This window comes from Hibiscus syriacus, unplaced genomic scaffold (genome assembly GCF_006381635.1).
Source record: "Hibiscus syriacus cultivar Baekdansim isolate YM2019G1 unplaced genomic scaffold, ASM638163v2 tig00110328_pilon, whole genome shotgun sequence".
NCBI lineage: Eukaryota > Viridiplantae > Streptophyta > Magnoliopsida > Malvales > Malvaceae > Hibiscus > Hibiscus syriacus.
Window position 1 is genome coordinate 5,216,444 of NW_024062685.1, and position 10,519 is coordinate 5,226,962.

Here is a 10,519-nt window from a genome sequence, read left to right on the forward strand (position 1 = left end):
CGAGTTTAGAAAAGATACGTGACCTTCGCAAATCAACCTTGTTTGACTCGAGTTACCCATCCACATGGTGTGGAAAAACTCGAGAGACAATCTTTACAAGTAAAGAAAAAGAGGAAGCCATAGATCCCTTTGATCGGAAGATTATTTTCCAAGAAAAATTAAACCATAATTTCGTAGATCCTGCATGATACTTTTTCCGAGGATTTAAGTTCAAGGTACAAGAAGGATGTGATGTTTTTAACAATTGTAATAAAGTTCACATAAATCATTTCATTTTCTCGGCAAATTTGGACAGATTATACCTCTTTTATTCATCTCATGAGCTTGGACTGGAAACCTCAAGAACCCTGATGGGAATCAAATTAACAACACAACAAAAAAAACCTTTTTTCATGTGAAGATATTCACAATGTACAAACAAAGAACAAACACTAAATCCAGGTTTTTCCAATGACTCTTTCCATGGTATAGATTCGTAACCCACGAAGGAAGATACTGATCTAATTCGTTCAATAAAGCTGCCATGCATTAATAAAAATAAACTTCAAAGAAAAAAAGAAAAAGACGAGAAAATAAGCATGACCCAAACATAAGATTTTCGACACAAACTAAAAGCAGCAGCACACAATGGCCTATCATATATATGTGATGATGAAATATTAAACCCAAACATCAGATTTTCCACCCTCCAAAAACCCCTCTTGTGATGACTTGTTGAAAACTCAATGCAGTCGGCATGGCCTCGGGTGTAATGGGAGTGGGAAGAGTAATAAGAGCTGCATGAAATCTTGGGCGGATCAAACCTGTCGCTGTTGTTTTGCTTGGAAGCCACACTTGACTTGCCAGAAGATCCACCGGATGAAAGGGAAGAACACGAGCCGCATGATGAACTTGCGGAAACGATGTAAGAGCCTCATTCGCAGTTCAGAAGGAAAAGTACTGTGGGTTGAGGGTTTCACTCTGAACCAACATTGTAAATTTGTAGTCCTCACTCTTAGGGTTTCGATTTGCCACTTTCCAGATCATGTGTGCGATTCATTGTGAAGGTTTCAAAAAGTTGGAGATTTTGGAAGTCTCAAGGTGATCGGCGAACACCATGTGCCCAATCATTTTTGTATTTTGCCTCACTCACTTGTCGTTATGTATATGTGTGTGCGTATGGCTGTGTTTACCATGTATGAACTGAAGCATAAGCAATTAATCCATGCATGAATGTGCTTGGAAAGATTAAGATGCAAAAAGGATGAGCAGTGACCCTCGTTGTCCCATCAAAAAGAGAATAAAACCCCCCAAACCCTTTAAAAAGGGTTTTAACTAAGACTTTAACATTAGTGGGGTGGTTTGTAATTATTCACTTTTACTGTGTTGATCTCAAAATCTCTCCGACATGCCAAAATGCTAGTACTATGTTCTTGGCGGCCTTATTAAAAAAAAGCTATGATTCATTGATTAGGTAAGTTTGCCTAGTGCTAAACAAGTCAGATTTTTAGGCATTTCTAAGGCAACCAATCTGTGGTCCTAACAAGCTAATATTCAGTTTTTTTTATCCTCTGTACATGAACCAGTCGGAAAAGCAAGTCAAAGAAACAGTGGGAGAAGAAATACCCATTATGTGAAAACAAGAGTGAAGAGGGGGGTTTAGACAAACATGATTGTGTCTACTTTCATCTTTTAAACTACCTAAGCAGTGGAACAATCATGACTTTCTCCACATTTTTGCAAGTTTCATAAACAATTAAGAATAATATATTCTCTTCATAAAACAATATCAATATAGTTGTGTTTTCCTTTATACGTAGGGCTTAATAATTAACTTGTTAATCAATGTTTCAGTTTAAGATTTACCCTCCTATTTCTCCAAACACAAAAAGCAGTTTTGGATCTTTAATTAAGGAGCCTTACATTTTGATTGTAGCTAAACAAAATTGATCTAACAAGGGACATTAAATTTAACGATGTCATTTAGGCTTAACTATTCCTAATAACTGATCAAATATTGGTAGCCAAAACTAAATATCTATAATTTATAGATAACAAATCATTTTAAGGCTATATTGATACACTAACGCCGTTGATTAACAGATGACACAAAATTCTTATACTCGAGAACCTTAAGGCAGCTTTCTTCAGTATGGTATGGCGGATGTATGCTGCAACAAGACTCAGAAGATGGCAGAAGGCACTGTTATGGTTAAATATATTCCAATCTTGGGCATATTATGGTTATTCTCCACTGCAAAAAATAAAACAAAACACCGTTTTCTCTGCTTACAAGATATTCAAATCGAATTTAATCATTTCAGTAACTTCTAAAATATAAAGACACTTTTTTAATTATTTCACACAAAAAGTACTTAAACATAATAAAGACCAATATTATTGAAGACATTTATTAGTACAGTGTCACTTATAAAAGAAGCGAAATCACCAAAATGGAGTAAAAAACCTCCACCTTGGAAGTTTATAAGGGTACAATCTAACAGGAGGAAAAATCTAGGCAAGAAGACAAGTAAACAAAGAAAACAAAGCAACATTATACAATGCTCAACAACAATTATCGACCTAGCCACTTGCACAAGTATTGTACAACAAACATCGAACTAGAGAATAGCGGTTAGAGGACCTTTCAGTGGTTGGGGGGCCTCCAATGACCTCTCCTGTCTAATGCTGAATACAGGTTTCCTCTCCGTTGTTGATTATCCCCCCTTTGCTGTTGGTTGCCGCCACAATACTGTTGATTGTCCCTGTATGGCTGGCTTCCTCTTTCTTCATACTCTCCCCTATGATGGTGGTGTTGTGATTGGATACCTCTTTGTTGCTGCTGGTCATGCCCTCTATGGAAATCCTGGTTAAATCCACCCTGTTGATAGAAGCCATACCCTCCAGAAACATTTTGGTCGGCCTGGGGAACCATTCTACCACCCCACTGCTGATAGCAGCTACTGTTTTCAGGTCCCTGGTACCGGCGGTTGCCATCGTAACGGCCTGGATGAGAAGGGTATATATCAGCCTCAGTTGACATTTGTGCAATAGGAATGTGCCTCGATCCACCACTCTGATGATGTCTTGGAGGGTAGTGCATGTTATTGGCAACTACTTGGTTATTTATTTGGTAGTTATGGTAGCTGTGGGAATTTGGATGTTGTGAAGGTGGATTATGAGAAAATTGGTGACCCACTCCAGGATAATCTTGTCTAGGAACCATACCAGACTGTCCCTGGTTATGAAACCCATAATTTACATGGGAATAGACCGGTTGGTTATTATAGGGACCACCGGCATATAATGATGGAGGAGCCTGCATATTATTGTTGAACCCATTACGATCCATCTTCACCTGTAAGCTATTAGTAATAAGTCTGTGTGACGCATCCCCGAGCTTATGGCCAGAAATAGATCCTGACAGGTTACGCCTGAAAGGAAAAGGCAAAACATGTTAAATAGGTACTAAATGTATTCTAGCAGCGAATGACATGCACTATGGCAAGAAAAAAGGGAAACTTCAGAAACAAATATACAATCTTTTAAATACAGACCTAACCGTATGATGACCAGCTGCAACCTGCTTTCCATCCCAAGGTCTCCTCCCAGAATCTTCATGCCATAAAACAGGTTCGGGTTTTAAATCACTGAATTGCACCATCTGTGAAGCACAATGTTGAAAAATATCAATAGAAATCTTCTGGCTTAATCAATCTTGACAAACATGTTTTCCCTCCGTTCGTAAAGTAAGCAAAGCTTGCTCATACACAAATTATCCTAATTGCTTTTCCTCTTTTTTTTTCTGAGGTGGGTGTGTGTGGATAGAATAAGCATAACATTGTTTTTATACTAAAATTTGCTTATGGCATGTCATTTTGAGGATATTGCACACAAGCACAAGGAGACAATTTTTCCAGAATGACCCCAGTGATGCTATCTAGGAGTCCTTGAGTTTGGTTAGCAGGAAACTTAGAGGAATATGTTTAAGCTGGTGCAAACAAAACTCGGCTGTTTCTATTGGTCATATCTCATATTTACAAATTCAGAAAATTAACTACGGCTACAATATTGGGTTAGACCATTTTAAATTTTCATTTCATTGAAAAAGAATTTTTCAACACTCGACTTTTTAATGTGTTTGATAACACCAGTTTTAATTTTTACTTATCACTTAATGTTGAAAATATTAAACTTATTTTATTCTCCAAAAACTTAAATCTGAAATAAAATCTTCCCTTGGGGATTAAGGAATTTTCAAAAAAATATTAAAATTAAAGTACTGAAAATGATAAGTAAATAGTTATTTATCACTTGAAGTTGAAAATGTTAAAATTATTTGATTCTTCAAAAACTTAAATCTTAAATAAATTTTCCCCTCGTGGAATAAGGAATTTTCAAAAATTAAAATTTACTATTATCGAACAGGCAAAACCTTATAGGTTATACAGCAGTACTTTAAAAGAAACTAAAAAACAATTACAGCTATCATTAAGCAGAGAACTACAGCTGCTACATACCTTAGGAGGGAAAGCAACTCCTGGTGGAGGATGGGTGATATGCTTATGAGCTTTGGGGAGTCTATATATACAACATCTGTAAAGAAGGCGTCCAAAAGATAATTAATGTATCTTCATTTAATAATCTGCTCCATGCATATCAACGATAAATAAATAAAGCATCAATAATTGAAACTTACATGACTTCATTGGCCAAAATATCTTCCATGTCCTTGATTGGAGACCTGAAAATAGGAGGCTGTGTTTCTCCAGCACAAGGGGATATGTAACCATTCATCCCGTCACTGCATGCAGACCTAAATAAATCAGAAAAAAAAGTGGGACATGTCTTAAAGGCAACTAGCATGGAAAGTAGTCAAGACAGCTTGAATTCTAGATTATATCCGACCTCAAATCAGGTTTGACTTCCTCCTCGACTTCAATCCGTTGCCTTTCTGGCAATTGTTTACAACGATTGTCAAGAGAAAAGATTTGCTCTGAGAGACGGTGTGAAGCTGCCACAAAAAGCATGTCATACATTGTACTGTTTCTCTGTGCTTCTTCCCCCTGCATGAGAATGTAGCTTTTGAAAGACAGCTAAACAATATCCGGCAAGATCATGATGACTCATAATGAAAGGTGAAAGTGTAAGGAGCACATGAAATGATGAATTCAATAAAGAGCCATACCGTCAAAGTATGTTCTATTTTTGCAACCTCAGCAAGAAGGCGCTCTTCATCAATAAAAGGCAGCTTTGCAATACCCTTCAGAAAGCGACAACAAATAGATTATTGACTTTCCAGTTGAATAAAGAAGACCATCAACCACTTGGAATACGAAACCAAACCAAATGAGAGTGAAAGATGAACCTACCTGCCATGAATATCGCTTTCCATTCATGTCAACTTCAAAATCTGATAAGAAAGAGCAAGTTCAAATTTCAGATCTTAAGAGAAGAAAAAAATATAAAGCATGCTTGTTTAGCAAATTGCATACCGGTTGGATAAAAATCAATAATGGGTGAATTCGGATCAGTCATCAACTTCCTATATTCTATGGGAAGTGCATGGGAACTGCAAAAGAAATATATATTATCATTCTGACTCAAAAACTTACAAGGAGAACAAAGTGGAAACAGGTGACAGTACCTAGCAGCAGGAAAAACACCCAATAACTGATTGAATGGCTTGAAAGGGGAACCTATCTCAAAATGAATATCTAGCTGGCCAAGATCCTTAAAATCAGATGCAAAGGGAGCATAATGATAAGGATAAAACCTGAAACACAAAATTCAGTGGCAGCACAATGACAACGCAAAGAATGTCTATTAAAGCAGAAAGATGAGCTCCTGATCAACAGACCATTCTCACCAAAATAAAGCCAAAATAAGGCTTAAAAGGCAACTCAGATATATCCAAAAGGGAATGCGATGACTGATTCTAAGCACAAATAAGAAAATACATAACTTCCATGAACAAATTATAGAAAAAGTAAGTAAAAGAAACTCACCACCGCCATGAACAAACACCTTCATAATAATAATGCATGACCCAACATAAACCTTCTGTGAACTTCAAAACCTACGTAAATGAAGGACCATTTTAAATGGATAATTTAAAAAATATAATTGCCAAAATCTTCATAGAGATTCATTAACTCACAACATCTTTCCGTATTTCTTCCATTTCTTCTGGAGTTTCTGCTGAAAACTTTTCTTTATAATACCTTTCTTTCCACCCTGGCTCTCCCAGTTTAATCTGACAAGAGCAAACAACCATATGACAGCTAAAATACCTGAGTCATGAACTAAAATGGCAATGAAATTATGAGAAAAGAGAGAGACAGAAAAGTATTCCACTTGGTTGAGATATGTATATATCAAACCAGAGTTCTTGATCTAACAACTGTCTACACCCAAAATATTAGTAGAAAAACGAAATCATAAATTGCTTAAGAATATATTCAAACCTTATCTTCCTCGTGATTTTGGGAGTTAAAAACATCAGATTTTTCACGGATCAACTCTTTAAGTTTTGCTTTCAGTTCTTCTTTGTTCTCATGTGCCTGATAGCAGTGGAAAGAAAGAAAGAAACAGCATAAAAGTGTTGTCCAGTAAAAAAATATACTCTGATCACTAATACTCTCTTAACTCCTCGCCAGCAAGGCTCATCATACCAAATCATAGGTTAGCCCATGGAATATGAGTCCAAAAGAATGGCTGAAGGAGTCAGATTTATATTAAAGTGCCTTTCCTGAGCAGGAAAACATACATTTGTTTCAATAATATCTTCTGCTTCAACAATGGCAGCACCAATAGTGGCCCCTGATGATAAACGCCGCACTTTTTGTGGCCGACCAGAGGATCCATTACCACTAGACTCCATTGTTTGCTGAAATGGAGCAGGTGAAGGGCCAGAGGCAAGACGAGAACCATGAAATCTAGAAACTGGAACCAAAGAATCAGGTTGAACTTCAGGTTGTGCATCATCTCCTCTTCTAGCTTGTCCTTTTTCTCGTTTGATTCTCTCTGCTTGACGCTATACGATACAAGCATAGAACTTATTACTACTGAATTCTTTTACCAGCTAAAAGAAAGATTTGTGCTCATATGTAATACATTCATTTCAAGAATCCTCAAGTCAGATGGTTATTTTAAGTTGCATGTATGCCCATAGAAACTTTAAAACAACTAAATGAGCAAATAGCAGGTGTTGTTGCACCCTTAACTCAGGAAGCTATCCAATTACACAAAGGCAATCTTGCCACCAAAGAATAATAGACAGGTTAACATTTTAAAGAGTAGGGTGATAGTGGAACCCCTTTGCACGAGCACTGTAAGATTGAACAGATAATAAATACTACATGCAGCATGTAATAGAGACAGAAGAATCACAAGGCAATGTCCAACCTTCTAAATGAAAATTGAAACAAGACCACGTGCAAGTTTTCCAGAATAATTTGAATTATGGAGAAAAGGTAAACATAACTAATTTTTTGCTTTAGTTAAAGAGAATCATATTGATCCTAGACTCAAAACAAACCTGATGCAAACGTGCTCTTTTCTGGAATATTTTATCTTCATAGGATCCCACGGCTTGGATAAAATGCTCTACCCTGCTCAAATTTGGCTGAAATAAAAATCACGCATTCAAAAGCATTTTTTTTAGAAGATAATATGATGATTAGAATAATTCGCAGCCAATACAAATAAGAATAACAGGCACCTTGCATCCATCAGTCAAATAACCACCAAACGACCTGAATTCCTTCTTGTAAACTGCCATTAACAAGTTGATTGCACCCTGTAAAATAACAAATTGAAAAAGGGAAGGCCACCAATTAAAAAGATTCTAACACAAAAGTATGGTCCAACGGTAGAATAATTACTTCAATGTTATACAAACCTCACGAATCTCTAGTGTAGGCATATGAGGTAAGAAATCGTTGCCAACAAAGAAGCATATGAATATAAAGTCGTCCACTATGCGTTCCAAGTCAATATCAAAAGGAGGATTAGGGATTCTCATCTCATATTCCAGGTACTCCCTAAGTGTCCATATGTTCAGAAACTACAAAGATGTATCAGATAACATTAAATTTATCCAAAGATTTCATTATCAACATTTCAACTGTGAATTCAATTGAAAAGTAACCTGGTATGGCTTTCTGGCTACATCTTTTCCATCAGCTTTCTCATCAAATTCCCCATCCTTCCGCTTTGCCTTTCCTTCACAATTTGCCGCTACATGGCCCATCTGACCACATAGGAAGCATTTATCTTGTCCAGGGGTGAAGACAATCTGTCAATATTCCATAAACCCTGTTACTTTTGGGCAGAGTGGGAACATGATAATAGAATACTAAAAACATCCTTCCAAGACTTGTAGCATCCACTTGTTCATATAAATGAGTAAAATAGTAAACCTCATATAAAAGTTAAAAATTGAAAGAGAAGCAGATCATATAAAACATTTAAATTTTCAGGCAATTGATAAAAAAAATAGGTAACAGATATATGCAAGTTAAAAAAAATAAAAACCTCTCGAAGGATTGAAAAGTGAACTTCATGAGTGGCCAAGGCCAACATTATTAAATCAGCATCCTGTCAAGTGTCGAAAATTAGCAGAGTGCACAATTTTAGTCCACTAATGAACGCCAGAGAAAATAAACAGAACACGAGCATAAAATTTAAATAAAAACCGAAACCCGCAATGGAAATAGAGGAGAGATATACCAAACCATATAGGCAATGGCGTGTGTTTGGATCAAAACCAGGAAGGTTTCTTTGGAGACGTATATATGACATAATTTTATGTTCTCCTTCACCAGGAACATTTGCATCAGATAGAATAACCTTCAAAGAGATGAAAGTAAGAGAAATGCTAACATTCTGCACCATGCCAAAAGAAAGAAGGAAAAAGTGAAAAAGACTAGGTACCATAATATTTGATACTACCTTGATATTTTTCCACCCAGGGTCATAATTTAATCTAAGGTGGATATAGTACTGCAAAGCAATTGACAGAACACCCATAAATGGAGTGCCAGGTGTAATAACATTAGAATCAAAAAGCTGAGATTCCTCTTTAGGAGGAAGTCTTCTGCCCTCCCTCTCAAACTCCTCTCGCAGTAGTGCTTCTTCACCTGCCTGCAGAAGGAAAGTTAACAAGAACAATATTATTACCAAACAGTCTGCTTTTTTTCCAACCATTTCTATCATTAAAGTGTGGGAGAATGTGAAATATCAATACCAAAAATATACACACATGTATACCCAAAAAGAGATGAGATGACATACCGCCTCTGCAGCATCTTTTGCTGCTCTAAATCGCCTAGATCGCTGTTGATTCATTTTAGCACGAGGGGCAACGCCATCTACCGTATGTTTCCAGAAAAAATGTTAGTATCATCAGCTAAACATACATACACTTCATCTGCGTATCAAAAATACATCTTTCAACCTAAAATAAACACTACTTACCAATAGCCATATACAAAAGCTTTCTAGGACGGACCATAACAAACAATCTATCAATGTAATCAAATATGCATTGAAAAACTTCATCAAAAGTTGTTGGTGAAGGCTGCATAAGACATCAAATAAGCCAGATTACATTAATTCTGAAAAATTCAACGAAATACAAAACTAGAAACGATGGAATTTCAATGTGTTGAGAGGGTTACCCTGTCTTCGGGGTGGAAACAAGGATGGATAATCCCGTTCATGTCGAGATAAAGATTATCGTACTCGAGTTTATTTGGATTGGGTTTACTGGTATCAACCGGAATGGAGACGCCGTCGATAACCACCGGTTCTTCCTCTATAACGTCCACCACAATCAGCGGATACTTCTCCGCTAACCATCTGTAGAACGCTGGCACTCCCATTGCCAATAGCTTGCAACTGAAACCCCTCGCCGATCTCTAATAAAATCAAACACCAAATGAAGAAACTCAAACCCCTATTATGGATAAAAATTTGGAAATGAAAAAAAAAACCTGGAAATGTCTCGGGGTTATTGTTTATATCTTCTGCTGTTGTGTGTTTGGCGAAACGTCGGCGTTAGGGCACGAAAATAATATGAATGGACCATAATACCCTTGAATTAGAGAAAGACTGTTAGTCTAAAATGGTAAAAGGACTGTCTGCCTTAAGTATTATGGATAAAGCAGGTCTGGGTATTTATTTGTTTTATGTAATTTATTCTTTGGAAAATATTTTTATTTAGTTGTTATAAAATGATTTAATTACGGGTAAACTCTACAAAGAGACCCTAAATTTATACCAAATTTCATATTGGTCACAAAATTTTTAAAACTTACAATACTGTTATTGAATTTTAATTTGCTTGCATTATAAGACACTTTTAATTTGTCTGATAACTTGAGCAACTGCTTATCTTTGTTATCTTATATCTCCTTAAGTCATGAGTTTTAGATTCATTAAGACGTTTACGAACACTCTCTTTTTTTCCTTAGAGTTCTCTTCCCTGTCCTAGAATTAGGATTAAATTCAGAATTTGTCAAAGAAAAATGTCTGA

The 10,519-nt window shown here is 36.3% G+C and overlaps 1 protein-coding gene across 2 annotated transcripts; it reads right to left on the reverse strand.

Annotated features, from left to right (window-relative positions):
• Positions 1–2,351: 2,351 nt before the first annotated feature.
• On the reverse strand, positions 2,352–10,035 carry LOC120118526 (5'-3' exoribonuclease 3-like). Of its 2 annotated transcripts, XM_039138551.1 has the most exons (24): positions 9,988–10,035; positions 9,663–9,925; positions 9,460–9,562; positions 9,277–9,353; positions 8,935–9,126; positions 8,713–8,832; positions 8,518–8,580; positions 8,132–8,278; positions 7,883–8,047; positions 7,703–7,780; positions 7,520–7,606; positions 6,749–7,015; positions 6,447–6,542; positions 6,140–6,235; positions 5,988–6,058; positions 5,627–5,755; positions 5,475–5,551; positions 5,352–5,392; positions 5,168–5,242; positions 4,888–5,045; positions 4,679–4,795; positions 4,500–4,575; positions 3,537–3,643; positions 2,352–3,413 (listed from the first exon to the last, which is right to left on the reverse strand). In XM_039138551.1, exons 2-24 carry the CDS (start codon positions 9,864–9,866, stop codon positions 2,627–2,629), a joined length of 3,333 nt encoding a protein of 1,110 aa, XP_038994482.1. In that variant the 5' UTR covers positions 9,867–9,925; positions 9,988–10,035; the 3' UTR covers positions 2,352–2,626. The 2 variants fall into 2 exon arrangements, with proteins under 2 accessions (XP_038994482.1, XP_038994483.1); XM_039138552.1 differs by lacking the exon at positions 9,988–10,035 and having other exon boundaries at positions 4,679–4,783; positions 9,663–9,866.
• Positions 10,036–10,519: the final 484 nt, after the last annotated feature.